Raw genomic sequence first — 22301 nt, forward strand, 5'->3', positions numbered from 1 at the left:
CAGACTAAAGTGATTATTTGTCTAAATTTTTGTTTTCCTCCATAAATGTAGATAGAAATTTGTCTCCTATAGAGAACATGAACACCTACTTAATGTATAACATGAACAGTTTTTAATCAAATCTGCCTTAATGGTATTTGCACTTATCTAAGGTGACCTTTCCTCCTCACCCTCACCTTCCACTCCAATCTATTGTCCTGAGATATAAAAGAAATTGGTTTTTTGAAAGAGGTGAAAAAGGAATGTTTACCCTTATCTTCTTAGAATGAGTTCTTTCATCACATGTTCTTGGAAATTCCAAGAATAAACATGCATATGAATAAAGGTCCTAATTATTATAATACTTAAATAATTTGTATTGGTATAATTTTTTTCAGAAAAAGGAACAATTAAAATCAAGGTTGGCAAGTTTCTGCCGAAGTGGTTAAAACCACTGGTAGAAACCGGTTAAAACTGGCATGGTAAAAACCTTTTTCTGCCACATTTGTGGCAGAAACTGGCAGAAATTCAGAAAATGACATAAAAGTAAGTACTGAGATTGACATACAATGGATAATTCATAGAAAAAACAATTAAATGTTAAACAAAGTATAATTTATTTACAAAATTATCACCATTCAAAATCAAATATTACATTGTCTGCATTCTGCAGTAATCTATAACAAAAGACAAGTTTTGATGCAGTTTCTAAACCTAAACAATTTCTCAATTTGCTATGTCCGAAAGAGAAATTTGAGAAGATTCTCTAAAGTCCAGCAGAACTAGCAGGCATTGCCACCAAGGGAACAAGCAAGATTTGTGAAACTTTCATCTATTGCATATTTTTTAAAACTGGACCGCCATGTAGCAGCTGGGGTAGTTTTCAAAACTTGACTGGAAAAATAAGTTTCAGGAAATGGGGCCGATTTGTTTTATATAAATATTTGATATACTGCACTCTATATATTTAATATAAACAAAATAATATATATTTACAAACAATGAATTAAAAAGTTTGTTACAGTTACATTTAGTTTAGGAGTTACATTTTTCAGTTTACTTAAACAAAATATCATTAAGCAACTACTAGAACTAATATAGACGTCTTTTTAATTTCTGCCAGTTTTTGCCAGTTATAACCAGTTTCTGCCACTGGCTTGGCAAAAACCAGTTTCTCTCGGCAAAAAGCCAACCCTGATTAAGATTCTAAACTAAAATACCAGTAATATTTTTACCACAGCCCCTTGCAGGCCTTGGCTGTCTCAACAGCTGACAAACGCCAGTACCTCCTATCCATCCTTCCTTTAAATTTCTATTCTTTAGGGTTTTCAAAAATTTTTCGATGTCGTTGAGCCATTTAGTAGGGGGCGTTCTTAAAGGTGACGATTCTCATGGCGCAATTTTCAGAGCTTCTCCATAGATGACCCCACCACCCCAGCCTATTACTGCGGATTATTTGTGAAATTTGGGGCTGCTTATAGAGTCGGTAGAGCTCGAAGTTATATGTGGTTTGTCAGCACCCCCTTTCTTGAATTCGATAAAGATGGCTCTGGCGATCTTTCTTTCGAAAGTGTCTAGTGTCCGCTGTATATCTGAGTTTGGGGCCTAAGTTTTGCCTCAATAAAGTAGCACAAGAAGTATGCGTGCCTTATCGAGTTTTAACTTTGTTTCTTGGCACTTACTTTCTTGGCTACTCACTTTATTTAAATGCTTTGAAGATACTGCAAAGTAAATATCCAATATCGTTTAATTTGCGAAAATCAAATATATTTGATTAAAAGCATATTTATATGTTTCCCTCTCCTTCTCTTCTCAGACATTTGAGTTCAAGGGGTAAGAAAGAAGCATCTTAACTTACTTCAAGTTTTGGGAAAAATCAGAAAATATGTACACTTTAATGTAGAATCATTCTACAATGTTTCGTAATTTGCGAATTTAAAAAACCAGGGCGGTGACGGCCTTTAAAGTCACTTGAAGTTTTGTGAAAAATTAGAAAATATCTACACTTCAATGAGGAATAGTTTACACTGTTTAGTCAAAAAGCGATTACTCAAAGCAAGCACATTAAATAGGAAAGATACAAAAGCATTATGATTTTTCAAAAAAAAAAAAAAAAAAAAAAACCAGGGTAGTGATGGCCTCTTAACTTGCTGCAAGTTCTGAGAAAAATCGGGAAAAAACGTACACATCAATTTAGTCTAGGATATGGTTCAATGATTAAAGAACATCCCTAAACATTAATGAAAGTTACTGTTTCAACAACAAAAGTTAAAATTTTTAGTTCCATTTGTTTTCAACTAGATTGTGAAACTGCATTCTCATACTGAAACTTCTTGTAAAATAAATATTTTAACACCAGTAAAAGTTAATCTCAAATTTTAAATAACAATCTACATATACAGTCGAACCCCGCTATAGTGAACCTGGGATATAGTGAACACTCGGATGTAGTGAACTTTTTTAGCGGTCCCATCCGCATTCCTATTTAAATAATGTTATTTGTAACACTTATAGTGAACAGCTTAGAACTTGGAAACTCGGTTATAGTGGACTCAAATTTCATTTCTTTAAATATCTTTTTCAGTCCTCCATCTTTAAACTTGTAGGTGTTGGGACTGAAAATGAATGCTTTCCTATAAAATGTGTTATATTACTCTCCTTTATACTTATCACTTTTAACTATACTGTAATAAATGTCAAACAGATAATTTATCTTATACTCCCCCCTCCCTGACAAGCCTTGCTTTATCTCTTTTCCCCCAGCTTGCTCTACAACTAGTTAACTTGGCCACCTGCTGAATTTTTGGAATTTTCTTATTTGTTCAAACCATATTCTTTACAAATCACCACTTGACAATCAAGAAGGGGAACAATTTAACTCATTCTACAGCTGCTCTCTTCATATTCTTACATTATCTATTTAAGACAAGATTTTTATTTCAAAAGCAGTGAAAATGGCAAATTCTCTTAAAGAGAAAAGCATTTTAGATAGAGGACAAAGTTAAAATTGTAAAGCGTATTGATGATGGAACCAATCAATCGACACTGTGTAAGGAATTTTCCTTGTCAAAATCTACAGTTTCAAAAATTTGGAAAAATCGAAGTGCAATTCTTGCGGCATATGACTAAAACATGGTTTCATTGAAAAAACTGCGTGGAGCTGAAAGAGAAAACATAGAAGATGCTTTGTTAAGATGGTTCGAAATCTTGTTCAAAATGTAAAAATCTTGCATTCTTTGCACATTGTAGATAAGAAAATTGATGAACTTAATTTAAAATCAAATTGTGTTCAATCAAAAATCACAAATTTTTTTTCATAAAAAGTGAAAATAAAACTAATATTTAGCGACGTAATTACTTTTCCCATCAATTTTTGCTTTATTATCTGTTAATTAGTTAATAATTTTTTAATAACTTATGCAAAATTGCAAAGCCAATTTTCAATCATTCAACTGCCTTATGCAAAAAATTTGGATATAGTGAACCATCGGTTATAGTGGACACATTACTGAGTCCGCAGACGGTTCACTATAGCGGGGTTCGACTGTATAACTGAAATTATAGAAATAATAAAATACCACTATGTTTTCTTTTCCCTTGTGTTTTGGTGGCTGTCCCATCTTCATCTTCCTTTTCATTTTTCTCAAGGTAGCCTTCTGGATACTAAATAATGCAAAAATAGATCAATAAAAGATATACAGAATAAACTTGTCGACATTTGATTAAATACTGATTAGTTTTAAATTTTCTCATCATTCTTGATTCTTATGATTTTTCGTGCTTAAAATTTTGATAAATTCTTTATTCTCCAGTTTACAAATTTTCAACACGGTAATAAGAAATCACTGAATGGACTTCTTTTAACACTTATAATGAATAACATCATTTAGTCTAGATCAAATGCCTCTTTTATCCAGAAGTTGATCCCTACTTTTTTTTAAATTTATTTATAATGACTATCATTTTTTTTTTACAAACTCAGTTTTTACTTTTGGCTTTTGTTTTGCAAATAATAGGAGCCTAAGTCCCATGTTCATGATGCAAAAGAGTACCACTCTCGAAGTTGGCTTTATTTTTCTCACTGAACAAAAAAAGGGGGGAGGAAAAGAAAAAAAAATAAAAACTTCCAAGCCGCTTTTTGCATAATCTTAATTTAAAGTCACACAAATCTATTAAATAAATATATGGCCATAAGATTTTAGTAATATTGAAGGAATCTTCAGTAATAAAATGTTCGCCAGGAAAAGAAAAACCTTATAAAAATCCATTGGAAGAAACACTTTGGTCATTAAAATTAAAAAACAAATAAAATAGTATGTTTCAAATCAATTAAAAAAAGTACATATGATTATCTGGTGGAATGCTTAAGCATTTCAAAACTCTGGCTGCTAACACATTTAATTTTAAAAGCTAATAAGTGAATTATACAAATTTGTCAACCAGAAAATAAGAAATATGAATTAGATTAACAACCACGAATTGAGAAATTCCATCAAAAAATTCTCTGCCTTAATATTATAAGAAGCACATGGTAATGAGTAATAAAGCGGGAGCATTTTTTTATTAATTGATTATTAAAGAATTATTTATTATCTATCTATCAGGGATGAGAGTAGTCAGAAAGTAAAAGAGAGGAAATCCAAGAAGAAAAATATATATATGTATATAAACAAAAATTTGACAAAAAAATTGCGATTTTTAAACTTGTAAACCATGTGATTATAAATCCCGATACGAGGCTTTTAAATTACGTGAATTTGAAACTCTACATCGAATTTAAAAAATGCGAAAATACAAATCATGATGCGTAATTTTTAGATCACGATGCTAAATTTTCAAATCGAGCGATATTACAACAGCAAAAACGAATCACGACATTGGATTTTAAGCTCGCGTGAATACGAATTGCTACATAGGGTTTTAAAGGCTCGTAAATAAGAATCGCAATGTACAATATTTAAATTGCCTGAATAAGAATCGCAACGTTCAACTTTTAAATCAGGTAAATACGAAAATCGATGTTTGATAAAAAAATCGCGATTTTAAAAATGCATAAATACAAAACACAATATTGGATTTTTAAATCTCGTAAATAAGAATCATAATGTACGATATTTAAATAGCGTAAATAACAATCGCAATGCGCAACTTTTAAATCAGGTAAATACGAAAATCGATGATTGATATTAAAATTGAGTGAATAAAAATCGAGTTATTTGCAGAGTCTGGACTTGGGATTTCTAAAAGGCTTATTTGTATTGCTTTTGTTTAGACATAATAAATAAAAATTTACAAGATTAACTGAATGAGCAAATAAATATTTTCACCGCAAATCAACCTCCATTTTTTTTCACGCCAGAATACAAGAAGCAGCGACGTCTGAATTACGAAAATACGAGCTATCCAGCCGACGGATAAAAAACACAGAAAATATTATTTTCTGTGTGTGAAATCGTAGAAAATAGCTAATATAAGTAAAAATGCGGAAGGGTTAGAAGCTAGGACGTAGTTTGAATTTTCTGTTTATATTTGAAAATCGTAAAGTAATATAATTATTTTACTTCAACGACTGAATTTTTTAACAAAAAGGGAGATATTTGTAAAAAAAAAAAAAAAAAAAAAAAAAACGAAACTTTTAGAGAATTGGAATTTTTGAAAAAAAAAGGTATAAATTCTAAAGACAAAAAAATTCTCATCCCTGTATAAAGGTTAACCAGTTTTATCCCAAGGAAATGATTTTTAGAGAAACTTCAGAGGGAGGAATAAAGACTTCAATAATTTCGTTCCATGGAAAATTAAATTCATCATAAAATATTTTAACTTGTGCAAAAAAAAAATAAATAAATAAAAAAAAAATTCAGCGAAAATTAGCGGGGAAATATGGAAAAATTTGAAAAAAAGTGGAAATCCGCGAATCTGCGGAAGAATCTCATCCCTGATCTATTAAGCTTTGTATTGTTCAAAGTTTCTAAAAGGATGATTTAAAGAAATTAAGTTTCTAACATGTACTATATGTTTTTTCTTCAAAAGAGAGAGTAATTTTAATTTTGCTAAAAAATTAATAATTGAAACCATACAGAAATTTAGTTCAGAAGTGGGAAAAACATAATTGTAATAAGACAGGCTTTTAAAATTATAAAATTTGGAAGGTTTCAATTTTTACATGTATGTCAGTAGCAAGAAAATAAAACTTTCCATGAACAAAGAAAAAATTACAATTTAAAATTGCATACATGAATAGATTAACCCTAGACAACTAAATATTCGTTTAACAGACAACTGGCTTTTCGGGAAGTAGACAACATTTTCAAAAAATGCAAACACTATTTTTTTCAATTATCTTTAATTTAATAATAAAAAAATGAAATAATATTTCTTTTAAGCTACATTATTTTAAAAACAATGAATTAAGCAAATTAGGCCAGTCTTAAAACACTGTCAATGTTAAAGTAATTTAAGTTAACGAGATTAGAGTATTTGAAAGCGATTTTAAGCCTAATTCCTCTAATCCCTTTAATATTTTCAAACACAATTTTTTTTTTTTTTAACTTATCTATAAATTAAGAACATTTATCTAAAGATAGTTTTTTCTGAACATAAAAAAATAGGTTCATTTTTAAAACATTGTTTATAAATCTAATCATCAACTACAGAGTAAGTATCAGGGTTAAAATAACTACCTGCATTTCTAAGCCTAATTCCAGGGATCTCTTCTTTCCAGCCTTTGTCCAAGGAGCAGGGATGGGATCATCCCTTCTGAGTAAGTACCTCCAGACAAGATATCCAGATTTTCCTTTTTCTTGCCAATATTTTACAATCTAAAATTTGGGGAAAATATATTCTTAGGAATGAGCCACTACTTGCAATATCTTAGAATGTTAATCTGAAAAGCTCAAAAAGAAACAATTCAAAATTTTAAAAATCTTCTTATCTTAATATCCCAAAACATTTTTTTTTCGAATTTGCTCATTTAACCTTTAGCTTATTCTTTTTTAGACAGGGAATATCTAATTTAAGAAGTGTGAAATTATCAAATATTTGCAATTCTTTAATTGTTCAACGCTTTTTTATTTCCTCTAAGAAATTAAGTACATTGAAAATGCGTTTTCTTCCTTTGAAATGACATCAATGTCTCACAAGTTTGCATTTGCATGTTAAAATGTGAACAAAGTGATTAATTATCTATTTTTTTGTAATGGCTAGTTTAAATATGAGTTATATGCGATTTTAAATATGTAATTTTTGTTAATGCTCAACTGCAGCCATAGGGTCACTTTCATTGTATCCATTGACAGACCCGCGAAGATTTGTACCCATCAAATTCGTTCCTTTAAGACTGTTTTCTTTTCTAAATTAATGTTAAACGTAGCTGCGAGGAATTGTTAACTACTAATTGGAAACTAAGTTTTTTTTTTTGTATGTCATTACTCAACTCACTACATTACTTTTTTTTTAATTTTTATAAAAAGTAGCACAAAAATTACACTACAAACTACGAAAAAAAAGTAGTGACTACACTATTGCAGTGTACTACTTCAGATCACTGCAATAGATCATTTAACTCTAATCAGGGGTGATTGTGAGCCCAAGTCAAAATTCCGGAAAATTTCTTAAGTAAAAAAAAAAAGTTTGAATTGAAAAATTAGAAAAAAACTTAAACAATTTTTTTTTTCTTTTTCTCAATATTTCTTAATTTACTTAAAATATATTTAAAATTTTACACATAAATATGATGACCGGGAGAAGTAATTAAAATTTACAAATGTCTTTTTTTTTTCTTTTTTTTTTTGGAGTTTATGATTATAACAACTATTTACTGATAAAAAATTTATATTAATCATGAACATAAGCTTATAAAGTATCTCTCTGGCTCTCCCTTACAAACAAATAAAATAAACTGTGTTTTTAAGTTCCACCTTTGAAATTTGATTTCCGGAAACTTCTGTGATCAATGATTTTTTTAAACGCCTGGACCTTTGATCTCCGGAAACTTCCGGATCACTCTTAGCGAAAATTCTGGAAATCCGGATTTTTTACGGAGCACAATCAGCCCTATCTATCATATTTCTCACAAAAAATCTAAATCTAGAATTTAAATCATGTTTAGTATAATGCAACAATAATTTAATTTTCAGGGGAAACATTTAAATTGTTAAGATCAAAACATTTAAAAGCAAGTATTGAATTGGTAAGGTAGATTTACTTTATAAATTCCATCATATCGATTGCCTTCTGTGGGAGCATATTTAGAATGTTTACTTCCTTTACAATTGCGCACTACACGGACAGGTTTTCCACCCTTCCAATCTTCAGCTTCTGCTCCATCTTTGTTCAGTTTGGCATTACAATTCAAAGCTAAAGCCCTGAGAAAAAGGCATAAAGATACACTAAATACAATATTTTCTTTCACAGGACATGCAAATCACAAAATGAACCAAAGATTAACACTCTTAGGAAATGGAAAAATAATAAAAAATTAAAAATTCCATGGGATTTTAGAAAATAGAAATTTAACACTAACTGTTATACAATGCATGAACTATTACCCATGTAGATAACTTTCGATGCTATAATAATTAATAAAGCAAAATAAAATACAAAAACTAGATTACTCTACCAATTCATTTGATTTAAATTGACTACAATAGTAGGCTTGTAATTGACAAAGTAGATTTGAATTGATTTTCTCTCTATATATATTAGTTACTATTCATATTTCTGTTTGACATTTTCTAAAATCATAATTTTAAAAAATAAATACATATAATAATAAATTAATTAAATAAGGAAGCAAATAAAAATAAGTTTTTAAGACACCAATAAAATAAAGGCTCTTTTGTTTCAATGAAAAATTTCACATTTTTAAACAAAAACAGTTTATCAACCTAAAGAAAAATACATATATACGAGGGTTGCTATTTATATTTCTGGCCTAATAATGAAAAAACAAATAAGTAGGATCGAAATTGGTTTTATTGTTTTTCAAAATATTCTCCATGATGATCGATACACTTTTGCATGCGTTTGAACCAATTTTCAAAGCACTTTTTCCAGTCCGATTGAGGTAACTCCAAAACATGCGTTTTGAATGCATCAACCGCTTCTTCGGGGGTCGAAAATCGTTGTTCACGTAATTTATTTTTGATGTGTGGGAATAAGAAGAAGTCTTTGGGTGCCAAATCAGGGCTGTACGGCGGATGACCCATCAGTTCGATCTTTCGCTCCGTCAGAAATGCTTTTGTTTGAGTCGATGTGTGAGAGCTCGCATTGTCATGATGAAGAATGATTCGCCTGTTCTTCTGCTTTTTTCGAATTTCTCCGATGACTTCTGGCAAACAAATGGTCGTGTACGATTCAAAATTGAGCGTCCTGCGTTGCTCTAATGCCACTGTTGCCACATAACCGTTAATGCCGAAGAAACAGGCAATCATTTGTTTCGATGTGCTTCTTCCTCGAACAACTTTTGTTGGTTTTGCCTCGTCTTGGAAGACCCATACAGTTGATTGCTGTTTTGTTTCTGGCTCATATGCATAGATCCATGATTCGTCACCTGTGTAGATGTTATACACAGCCTCTGATGTACCTTGAACGTATTTTTCCAACATTTCCGTGCACCAATCGACACGAGCCTTTTTTTGAGCGTTTGTCAGATTATGCGGGATCCAACGCGAACAAATTTTTTTTACGCTCAAATGTTCATGCAATATTTTATTGATGCTAGTCATATTAATGTCCAAAGACGCCTCTATCTCACAGTATGTCACATGACGATCTTGCTTTATCAGTTCAGGCACAGCATCGATCTTTTCTGGCACAACAACGGATTTTGGACGACCTGCACGGGACTCGTCCTGGATCGAACATCGACCACGATTAAATTCGTTATACCAATTTTTTACAGTGCTGTAGGATGGCGCTTTATCGCGGAAAAAAGAATTAAGTTCATCGAAGCACTCTTGTCTTGACAATCCATGTCGAAAGTTATGAAAAATAATGGCACGAAAATGTTCACGATTCAATTCCATTTTTTGAAAGAGAAGAACTTTTCAATTTACTGTCAACAACACAAATGAAGCTATAATGATTAAATCGTCTGATGAATTTATGTTTAAAAATATCAAACATTCGATTAAAATCGTCTGCGGTCGCCTAGCAACACTTACTGTTGCCAAGGCCAGAAATAGCAACCCTCGTATATTTGAGTCCTCTGGAAATTGGTTACAAAAAGATTAAAATTCCTGAAATATATATTTGTATTTTCCTCCGTATTTAAAATTTAGGGCCTCATAACATCAGTATTTTAATAAATGTCTAAATTTGTAGAAATAACTAAAAAAAAATTTAAAAATGGCAAAATTAAGTGGATCTCAGATAAAATAACTGCAAAAAGTAATTACTCAAATATGCAAATTGTGTATAATGTAGATACAGTTTTTAAAGTACACGGTTGTAAGCAAAGGTTAAGAGTATGTCCAGTTCAAAAGTATGCTTGACTTTTGTACATAAAAGTAATGACCACATGGATTTTGGATAGAATCATTGCACATTGTTGCGTCAAAAAGTGATTACTCAAAGTTACAATTCGAAATAGGAAAGCTAGAAAAAGAATAGTGATTTTCAAAAACTAAGATGATAATGGGCAAAATTAACAAATAATTAAAAGTTAATCACTCTAATAAGTGATTCAACATTTGTGTGTTAAAATAACAATGCAATAAAAATTTTATAATTTTTAAGTATGCAAGTGTGTTTGTTGATTTACTTAAGAATAATGGCTAAAAAAAGCATTCAATAATTTATAAATTAGCAGTAATTTTTTCTTTGCAATTTGTACTGTTAGTAAAAAGCTCTTGTTCAGTTTTAAATACTTCAACTAGGCTGAAAGTAGTTTAAACTTGGATAGGTAATATTTTTTTTTTTTTTTTTTTTGGAGATAAATTCTGCTTGTGCAATGAAAATTTTTTTTTAAAAAAAGTGTATTTCACTCCTAAACAGATCTCCAGTTGACAAATTTTATCTGATATTAACGAGGCTATAAGTAAGCAAGAATCAACTTGTATTATAACTAGACACAGAGTTCCATTAGAAATTTAGCAGCTTTAGCTAATTAGAAAGTGAATTAAATTTCTGTCACCTGATTCACAAAACCAAGTTATAAATAGGAACTGAAAAACTGGAATTCTACCAATTATCAATTTACTTGACAAGTACAATAGTATAATCAGTGAGTATACAGGGTAACAAAAAAATATAGGGATTATTTTTGAATGTTTATATTTCCAAAATTTATTACATAAATTCAGCGATGCTTCTCAATATGTCAACCACCGGCATAATAGATTTGTCTACAACGCTTCTGCCATGATTTTAAAGCCCGCAAAATGATTTCCTGGAGGATTTTCTTCACCTCTTCTCAAATAGCTCTTTGAAGGCCTCTCAATGTAGAAATTCTTCGCTTATTCAGTTTGTTTTTCAGATGTCCCCATAGGAAATAGTCGCATGGTGCAGCATCAGGACTGTTTGGAATCCATTGTTCTAGTCTTAGGAATTGCACTTGCTGATCTGTTGGGAATTTCTGGGTGACCTTACATGCATGCGATGGGGCAGAGTCCTGATGGAACACAGCATCACCATTAGGGTGCAATCTGCAGTAATCATCCTTAAGAAAGGGTTTTAATATCTTCCGTATATAATACTCAGAATTTATTTTAGCCCCAGGTTTCACAAACCGAGGTTTGGTCACACCATGGGCGGATATGCCCATCCAAACCATTACGCCTTTGGGATGAGGCACCGTGGTTGATGGTGTGAAGTCTCATCTGTTCTGCCCGCGACTAAGATATTGAACTTTAGATTTAGCATTGGTATTAGATAGATAGATCCGAGCTTCATCAGTTGTAATGAACTTTCGCCATCTGTCCTTACGGAAAAGCTTGTAGAGGGGCCATGAACGTTGCCTCCTAATCTGCACCGATCTCTCACTTAAATTATGACATTTAGGTTTTTTATGGCATTTTTTCTTCAACTTTTGTTTTAGTTGATAGCTTACAACTTGCTGACTCACGTTAAGAGCTTTAGCCATGCTTGCCCGTATTGGTGGATCCGGTTTTGATGTCACCTTATCAAGCTTCTGCAAATCTGATTTCTTCAATTTGCTTGGCCGCCCACTTCTGTTTGGTTTTGCATTATTTTGCATCGATCCGAGTTTTGAATTCTTGATGCGACTGATATGGCTGAGTGAAATCGCAATACCTTTCTTTTTAAAATGAGTTTGTATAATCCTGTGGCTCCAGCGAAGTTCTAAAAATGCTTGTACTTGACCAATTAGCTTTTTGTCAAATTTCTTCAAAGGCATTTTTGTGATTTCATGAAATAGTATTGCAATTGAAAGTTTAATAGCAGAGCTTTAGATCAGTAAGCTATATATGTAAAAAGGTTTTAAAACTTTAGTGGTAGATAACCACAAAAGTGATCCCTATACTTTTTTGTTACCCTGTACACATCTGCAACAATCTCTACACATACAATAAAAAGTTTAGAGTAAGTAAAGCATAGTTAGCAAAAAGTAATGAACGTAATTAAAAATCTATAATAAGTCACTTACTTATTCATGCGAGTAAGAGTTTGGTCACAGGATTGTTCAGCACAGCGTTTATTACCAGATAAGTCTCTGCCTCCACTTCCTGTATATTTGAATTCCTCTCCTTCATCCTGAAAAACGCACACATTAATATTTTAATCTTCCTGAAAGTTAAGATTCTAGTAGAACATTTTTAGTCATATATATATATTATAAATGACATACAAAAATATGTCATTTTATATTTAAAACAATATACAAGGTCAGAAGTTACCAATATACAGTTCTCTCCCTAAACGTTTTCAGAAGGGCGGCCCGCCTTGCACGCCCTCTTTGTAAAAATAAGCCGCCATTGCTTAAAAACACTGCCTTTTTTATTCACATTCAATTTTTTTAAAAAAATTTATTCATTATTTAAATAATATTTACACACTGGTAAAATTATCTGTGCTTATAAGTTTAGTTCTGATAACTATTACAAGCATTCATTTTCTCAGAATTATTCTCAACTGGTTAAATTTTTTAAGCGATTTTCAATTTCAAAATAATTTTTCAAATACTTCTTTTTTTTTTTTTTTTTTAAAAGAAAAAAAGAAGACATCTTTAAATAATCTTTTTCTTATAATTTTCAGTTGGAATTACAGAAAAAAGCTTTCAAGTTGTTTATCAATAAAAAATTTTTAAAAAAACATTTTTTGGAAGAAAAAAAATCTGCACAGTGATTGTTTTTTTAGCATGCCTTCAATTAGTTTTTAGAAACTATAAATGTTTCTCTTTTCTTGATAATGAGTGAGAATTACTTTTTAAATCCGCATAAAATAAAGTAAAAGGGTAATTTAAAAATTGTGGAGAATTAAATTTAGTTGTTACATAATATTACACATTTCGATAAATTTTTGTGGTATTAAGTGCTTTTCAAAACTCTTAAGTGCCTTTTTCTGGGAGGAAGCGCCCTGCCATTTTTTATTCCTAGGGAGAACTCTGCAGTAGATAATATATATAATGAATATGACAAGATCATATCTTTTCAATGTTGATTTTTTTTAATAGTTAATTAATTTTAGTTGAGAAATTTTGAATAATTGTTTATCCTTTTACCTAAAATTCTTTCCCCCTTTAATGTTACGTTTATTGCTTACTTTGCGTTTTAATCTTTAATATAGGACTAAAAAATTAATCAGCATTAATCATAAAGCACTAATTCTGCTTTACTTAGTTGCTATAACAAAAAAATTGAATGACTTCTAATTCTAAATTGAGTAAAATCATATTAAAAATTTACGTCTTTTAAATTCAAAAGTTATGCAATATGTCTTTAGGTTTATTTTGTGCAACAATATCATAGAAGCAATAAATAATCATGAAAGGAGATTCTAAAAAAAATGTAACAAAGCACAAGAACATTAAAAGATATTGATAAGCAAGTACATTAAAGTGGCTGCAAACATTCAGAAAATAATTCATTCACTTTTCAAGACTGATTTTGACGAATTTTCCTGATTTACATAACTAGTGAGCTAAATTTTATTATTGAACTTTAAAGTTATACCTTATTCTTTAAATTAAAATATATAACTGTTTGTCTAAGATAGGCAGTCTGGTGCTATGGAAACAATAAGAGGGCATTTAAGGGAGGGTAGCTTCGATGATAGCTTGTATGGGAAGTATACCAGATTGGCTGACTCAGCCACCAGTAGGAGACTTGTTTAATCTGATTCAAGAACTTTTTTAAGATTCGCATGGATATTTCTTTCTTACTTAAAATGATTATCTTTACTCATTCGGTTGCTATTTTTTTAAATACAAAGGAAAAAAAGTGAACAAATTCTAACATTAAGGGTAGTGCAGGTTTTTTTAATGTTGCTTTTTAATTTTACGTTATTTATTATGAATGTTCATTGACTGTTAGATGGTTTAATTTCTAAACTTGCAAATTTTTTAAAGCAGTTAATTTCTTTTGTTATTTGAATTTTCTGGAAAAAGTGAAGCGCTTAAACTTATCAACTCTGATTTTGAAAGGAGATAAAATTTTTGCAGAAAATAGAAATAGTTCACGTTATCTGTGTCGGAGAAATATTAAATATCTCTGTTTTTATTTTTTATTTTTGAAACTGAAAGCAAGTTACCACAACTATCTAATGAAATCTAAAACCATCAACGATGATTTTTATCAGCACCCATCAAACCTGAAATTACACTTTTGCTTAAATTACGTTTTCGAACTCGTATTTAAATGTAACCTGTATAGTTTTTCTTACTATTTATTAAAAAAATAATTCTAACAGTTTTTTATTAGTAATTTTTTTCTTTCTTAATAACCAATTTACGATGTATGATAAATGTATAGATGAGTTATTTATTAATAAAACATTGTACAACAGTAATTTTCCAGGAGTGCGCAACACTCCTTCTTTGCCTAAACAAGAAACTTCTCTTTTTATTTTTCTAAGTGTGAAGCCTGACACTCCAGTAGTCAGATATGCTCCTTGAGATAGTTAATGGAGAGGCAATTTAAGGGCTTTTTCCTTAGCAAAAAACTCAAATACATTGTGCACAATTTTACATGCTTGTGATTTTAAAATTTCACCTTTTTTTAAATTTAAAAGGCATTTCTCAAAATTCAAAAAAGTTAAAGGAGGAAAAAAAAAAAAAAAAATTTACTATGTAAATAAATTTATTGAAATTTTTTTCTAAAACAGAAGCTTTTGAAAAAGAGAAAAGATTTAAAAAAAAAGGAATCAAACTCTCTAAACAATGTTTCAGGCGCGAATTCTCATTTCTCTTCACTCTAGGGCTAACGCAATAGACTGAAGTAAGAGGTCTCCTTTTCTCTGGCCGAAACCAGTCCTAAAGAGGGACCCGCACCCCTGCTTAAAATAATCATACCTCGTTACCATAGTCACCGCCACAGCTCCAGACGAATGTCTGGCAGAGTACCTATCTTAGACAAACAGTACAAAACACTTATATCTGCCATTGGAATAGAAAATAGATAATTTTTGTTTAGCTTCAGAAATGTACCAAATTAAGTTTTCACTCACAAGGTCATCTTCATAACCCCCAGAGAGAACAATGGAGTAGGCACCTTCTTTGTCCCGACCATGGATACCAGCAACAGGAGGACGATGCACGCCACTTTCAGAAACCTGCAAAAAAACATTTTATTTCCTCTATTATAAGAAAAAGATAATGCATAGTTGATTTCTTTTAAATAAATAAAAACTATCTAACTGTGTCCACTTATTTTTTTAAAAAGTCATTTTTCAGAAATAAATAAAAACTTATGTCTTATACTAAGAAATTTTTATAACAATATTACAATTTATAAAGAGTGATATGAAGTGTTTAAGATTCAAATAATAGGAATCATAACGCCAAAATATTTTTAAAAACTTAAATTCTCATTTATTACATTTGTATAGCTTATAAATGTAAAAATTTATTTTATTAATTGATTAATCATTAATTATTATAAGGGTAATTTACATGCAACAAGTTAAATAATGTGATTATTAAAATTTTAAAATATATTAAAAAGGAAGTTAAATAGAATAAGAAAATCTATTTTTAAGATTAAATTAATTTAACATCAAAAAAAGAATATTTGAAAGATTGTTCAGATAATAAATTTTGTTTTCTGTAAATTATACTTGCAGTTCAGATTAACTTACACAAGGAAAAAATTTATTATAATTTTTTGTTTCAAAGTTGGAATTTTAAAAGGGTTTTCATTTTCATAAATAAATGATAAAAAAATGCCACACAAAATCAATTGAAGCTAAAAAATAAATAACCAAATTATTATAAAGAAGGAAAAAAGAGGTGACCTGAACACGGAATTTCCACATGCTTCCAACTTCAACACCTGGTATAGGCCCAAAATGATTTGGAGGAACAATTGTGCACTCTTTCGTACGTCCCACACATGCCATACCTTTACCCCAATCTCGAGAAGTGGAAGAATTAGCTGATGGCATCTTTGATTTCTTCTTACTCGCCTTCAGTTTTTCTCCAGCACGAACAACTTCGGTTTCATCATTTTTACAATCTGGACAATACCTAAATGTAAATTAGAAGAGAAAAGTTATTGTAATCAGATAAAAAAAAAACACATCAGTTGATGGATTCAAACTTAATTTCTGTAAAAAATGGTCTGATGAGTCCCTCCCTTGATTGTCTAAAGTCTAGATTCCCACTGTGAACGTTATCTCACCCCCCCCCTCAGTTAGCAGTTAAGATTTGGGGAGGGGGAATGGTGATGAAAAATTATGGGTATTCAAGATATAAAGGGAATTCTAGAGGGTCGTTAGTAAACTATAAATGAAATTAGTATTGAAAATTATTAGCATTAATATAAATGATTAGTATTGAATGAAATTAGTATTACATTAATTAAGATTTTGGTTTGGAATTGAATTATTTAAGTTTTGAATTTCCTATATAATATATGTTTTTCAACTCTCCTACCTATATTCTGTAATACCAATTTAATGATTTTAGCATTCAATGGACACCAGCTTTTATCCATATGACTTTCTTGAATTTCTTTTAAAAGGCTGATAATTTTTTTTTAAAAAATCTAAATTAAATATGCAATTTTTTTTAGATAAGTTGAAGTTTTTTTTAAAAAATTTCACTTTTCTCCCACTTTTTAAAGAAGATTTGAATATGCCTTTAAGATTTGAATATGCCATATTTAATTATCAAAAGATAATTAAATATGGGTATCCAATTTTTGACTGATAAAACATAATTTTTTGATTTGATTTTCAAATATGTTTTATTCCAGTAATAGCTGCATTAAAAAAACACTGGTGATAGATTGTAGGTCAAGCTGATTAGATTCATAAATGATATTACTTATTTCATAATACATGAAAAAATATTTAATCCAATATTTATTTAACACTGTGAATTGAGACATATGCAGAATTTAATTCTTGCTAACATTTAAAAATTTTTGCAGCTGAAATATTTTCAAAAAATTAGTATAGAAAACTTTTCCAACATTGTAAATTTTCAATAACTTGGAGGCATGGTTACTATAACAAAAATATTAAAAGATTTAAAATGGGGCAATAATTATATTTAAAACCTATTAATTTTTATCATTTGACTGCGATTCAAAAAAATTGGGAGCCCATAGAGAGCAAGCATTATAAAAAATAATAAGCATAGTAACACAATTTATAAGTTAAAAGAACATGGGAACATATTCGAAGGATTAAAAAATTGATGGACAAAAAAATTTTAAAAGCATTAAATATTAAAAATCACATACAAAATTATTATTATGCCAATATACTATCTGGTTGGGTTAAACAAAATTATGAAATGCTTGCCTTTTTCAAATCTAAATTATTCCTAATACTTTACAGAGAAAATATTGTTTATCATTAAAGACCTATAAACCTTGAAAAAATTTAAAAAGCTTTGCATTTAGTTAAAAAAAAAAAAAAAATCAAAATCTACATTAAAGTAAAATTTAAACATAATAGTAAATAAAATAAATTCTCATACAGTCAATAAGTATTTTTTTTCCAACCCAATATTGCTGTATCTACATAAATGGAGAGAAATTTTTTTTAGATGCTTCAGCTCTGCTCCAGATAGTAAGCTGAAGTTCCCATTCCGCTAAGGCACTGCTGATTCTACTGTACATATATGCACACTTATAAGTTTTCAGATTTTAAATAAAAAAATTTATTATAAAAAAGAGCATTAAAAAATAAAATAATCAACAGTTGACACAGAAAATACAAATTTAATTTACAGTTGAGTTTGACAAGAAAAGAATTGAATCTAATAAGCCTTCCTTCATATTTGATCTTAAATTATTATAAATGTATTTTTATTTTGACAATAGTCTTTCTACAGCAAGTTTGCAAATAGGCAATGCCGTTACAATGCAGCAGGCCTTTTTAATGTCTGCATTTGCATTGATAAAATGAAATTGCTGGAACTCTGGAGCATGGGGAAATCAAGAACTCCGTCATGGAATTTTTTTTTTAATTGAATGTAGGGTTTAGTGGCACAAAGTCCAAAAGAGGACATGCTGCGCCAAACAATACGGTAAAACAGTTCAATAGACAAAGTACATGCACCACTTTATTTGTCATACCATTATAACTGATAAAATTGTATAAGTTTGTAAATGGAATAAGTTTGTATATAGAATCAGATAAAAGGTATGAATAAAATCACATTAAAGGGTAGGAATGAAATCAGATAAAAGTTATGAATACGATATAAAATACACGAAATAAGTTGTTCTCTAAAGTGAATAAAATTGCAGTTGCATTAAAACATTTATATACAGTTAAAAATACCAACAGCACGTAAATACGCAAAAAGGTTAGGATGATGAATATCATCTAACAAATCCTGCATGCATAAAATAGAACTCCCAAAAAACGTTAAACGAAGTTGGTTAAAACATGGACATATTATTAAAATGTGATGAATCGAGAGAGAAACGTTACATGTACTGCATAGAGGAGGAGGCTCTCCAAAGAGTAAGTGAAGGTGCGTTAACCAGGTATGGCCAATTCGAAGACCTGTAAGCTTTACATCAGCACTACGCAAGGGCAGTACTGGCAAATGTCCCAAATCGGTTTTAATACTGTGCAATTTATTAAAAACTTTGAGGTCCCACTGCTGTTGCCACAATGATGTCACAAATTTCCGAATATGCAGTTTTACATCAGAGAAAAGTATGGACAATGTTAAAGCAGATGTGGCAGATTGTGCAGCTGAGTTGGCTAGGTCATTCCCTGGAATACCAACATGACTCGGTACCCAGCAAAATAAAATCTTAAAGCCATTATTCTGAAGAGTGGTTAACAAATGAATAATGAAGCATAAAATTGGATGAGTATCACAATGAAACTTTTCTAATTGGCTCAAAACGCTGATACTATCGGAATAGATACAATACTTCCTAGTAGAGCGAGTAGAAGTTAGTCGTAATGCTGAACTCCGTCATGGAAAACTCAGCTTCAGAGTTCTCAGAGTCCCTGAAGGCAAGACAATAATTTGCATCAGAAATTTAATAAACTTTGTGAGCAATTTCAAAATAAAAATCTCAATTTTTTCAGTAGGAAAAAAAATTTTAAAAACAAAAAAGTCCTAAAATTTAAATTTTTTGACATATTTCTGGAGATTTTTACATTAATTTCAAATCTCCTGAGTTTTCCAAGCTCTCTGGGTTTTCCCTAAATGCAATTTAACAATAGCATAAATAATAAATACCAATCCTCCTCTTCTGGAATTTCTGTTAGAGGTGGGTCCATGCACCACAAATGAAAGCAGAAGCCACATTCATCACAAACAAGCTGCTTCTCAGGAGAATCCTTCCCACCACACAAACGACAGCTACATTCCCTACATTTTCTTGCTGGATTGTCTTTGCAGCGAGAGCACTTGGGTTCCTCTGGTTTTGATCCTATGGAAAAAGAAAACATAATCATCAAAAACCAAATGCAGTTATATTTTGTCACTGTATTTGAACAGCCGACACAATTTTGAGTTTAAGACCACCAATTTTCAACCCAATCCAGAAGACAAGGGAACTCCTGGATCAAGTATTGGGAGAAACTTGCATTCATTCCTGACTTTTTGATGGAACTAACCTGCATTTGCATTACATGGTGAGAAAAACCACAAAATCCTACCCCGCTTAGACTGGCGACAAGGGGACTCTAAACCCATGAACCAGTGCAAGCCGAGTGCAGAATTTATATCAATCAGCCATCGCTAGGATTCGAACCCAGTTCACCTCATTAGGAGAGAAGGGCTCTATCCTCTGAGCAAGGTTGGCAAGTTTCTGCCGAGGTGGTTAAAACCACTGGTAGAAACCGGTTAAAACTGTCATGGCAGAAATCCTTTTCTGCCACATTTGTGGCAGAAATTCAGAAAATGACATAAAAGTAAGTTCTGAGATTGACATACAATGGATAATTCATAGAAAAAAACAATTAAATGTTAAACAAAGTACAATTTATTTACAAAATTATCACCATTCAAAATCAAATATTACATTGTTTGCACTCTGCAGTAATCTATAACAAAAGAAAAGTTTTGATGCAGTTTCTCTTACATACAGCAAAGATTAAAACTGTTACTATTATTATAATTGGATTGTTGCCATGCAAATTATGTCTTGAAAAGAAAAAAAACTATTTGAAAATAGCTCTATTCAGTTATGTTAAGAGTTAAATGATAATAATTACTGAATTTCAGAATTTAATATAATAAACTAAAATCTAGTATTTATCTTTAGTATTACATTACTTTATTCTTTATTTTATATAAATATTTGATATACTGCACTTTTTATATTTAATGTGAACAAAATAATATATATTTACAAGAAATGAATTAAAAAGTTTGTTATAGTTACATTTTTCAGTTTACTTAAACAAAATATCATTAAGCAATTACTAGAACTAATATAGAAATTTTTTTTAGTTTCTGCCAGTTTTTACCGGTTATAACCAGTTTCTGCCACTGGCATGGCAAAAACCAATTTCTGCCGGCAAAAAGTCAACTCTGCCTATGAGCCACCACAAATCAATGCAGTTACATTAAGAATCAAAAAGAAAAAAAAAATTCTACAATGAATCAGAAATAAGCAGTCCGCTAAAATTAAAGTATTATACTCCATTCTATGAGCCACAAACATTTTTTGAGTAACAAAACAGTTGCGGCTAGACGTGTCATTATAAAAGATCATGATCAAATCATTCAGAATTCAGGTTTAATTGTTTTAACAATAACATGCTAAAATAAATTCAAGTTTAAAAAATCTGGCGTACTTTGGCATTAAAAGAATTTTCAAAAGAAAATAACACATTAGATAAGTTTGCAAATTAATGTCTTAAACAGCTGTTTTAATATTTAAATAGAGAAGTTCCTAGGTACATTGTATCATTCTCTCTAAACAGTGCAAGCGAATGGTTTAGACACTTTTTAAAATTAAAAAATTGTCACCTCATTAACATACATTTGCCTATAATATATTGAATTTTTGTTTGCTGTAAACAAAAATGTTATCATTTAAGTTAGAAAAATCAAATGATTCAATTTTAATAATGAACATTACTAAACCATGTCACATTATAATAATTAGGAAATTAAACCAATACGTACACTCATTAAATTACTTATATCTAAATTTTTCTAATAGTTTGATGCATCAAAATTAGACATAATATATGATTTCTTATTCTCTTGCAAATTTAATTTCTCAATCTAAATAATAACTGTACTTTCAAATTTATCGGACTTTTAAACTTACTGTTTAAAGGTGCCCCAAGAAGACATAATTTTCCAAAGATAGTTTTTATTAAATTTATTTTCTAACCATCGTTGAACAGCCGACCCAATTTTAAGTTTGGGACTACCTATGTTCAACTCAGTAGTTTTAAAATTTTTAACCTAATCCAGAACACAAGGGAACTCCAGGATCAAGTATTGGGTGAAATTTGCTTTAGTGAAGAACTTTTTGATGAAATTAACCCACATTTGTGTTACACAGAGAGGAAAACCACGAAAACCTTCCATGGGTAGCCTGCCCGCTAGAGGACTCTCCTCCTATGAACTGTCTACCTCTGAGGATTTTTTTTGTCAACATTTGTGGGGTACTGAGTTTATATTGAACAGCCATCACGGAGATTCGAACCAATCTCACCTTAGTGGGAGGCAAGCGCTCTTTCTCCTGACTCACCACGGCTAACAGGAA

The 22301-nt window shown here is 30.4% G+C and overlaps 1 protein-coding gene across 2 annotated transcripts in view; it reads right to left on the minus strand.

The window, feature by feature from the left end:
- LOC107448326 (E3 ubiquitin-protein ligase UHRF1) overlaps positions 1-22301 on the minus strand; it is a 41390-nt gene that overhangs the window by 5732 nt on the left and 13357 nt on the right. For both annotated transcript variants that reach the window (XM_016063476.3, XM_087160922.1), the window contains 7 exons: positions 19811-20003; positions 16387-16618; positions 15601-15705; positions 12584-12690; positions 8183-8342; positions 6660-6797; positions 3558-3642 (listed from right to left, as the gene is read on the minus strand). In XM_016063476.3, coding sequence (XP_015918962.1) covers positions 3558-3642; positions 6660-6797; positions 8183-8342; positions 12584-12690; positions 15601-15705; positions 16387-16618; positions 19811-20003 — 1020 coding nt within the window. The remainder of the gene's footprint in view (positions 1-3557; positions 3643-6659; positions 6798-8182; positions 8343-12583; positions 12691-15600; positions 15706-16386; positions 16619-19810; positions 20004-22301) is intronic.

The sequence above is a fragment of the Parasteatoda tepidariorum genome, chromosome 4 (assembly GCF_982258835.1).
Source record: "Parasteatoda tepidariorum strain Cologne lab strain chromosome 4, Ptep-v5.0, whole genome shotgun sequence".
In the NCBI taxonomy this organism is placed as follows: Eukaryota; Metazoa; Arthropoda; class Arachnida; order Araneae; family Theridiidae; genus Parasteatoda; species Parasteatoda tepidariorum.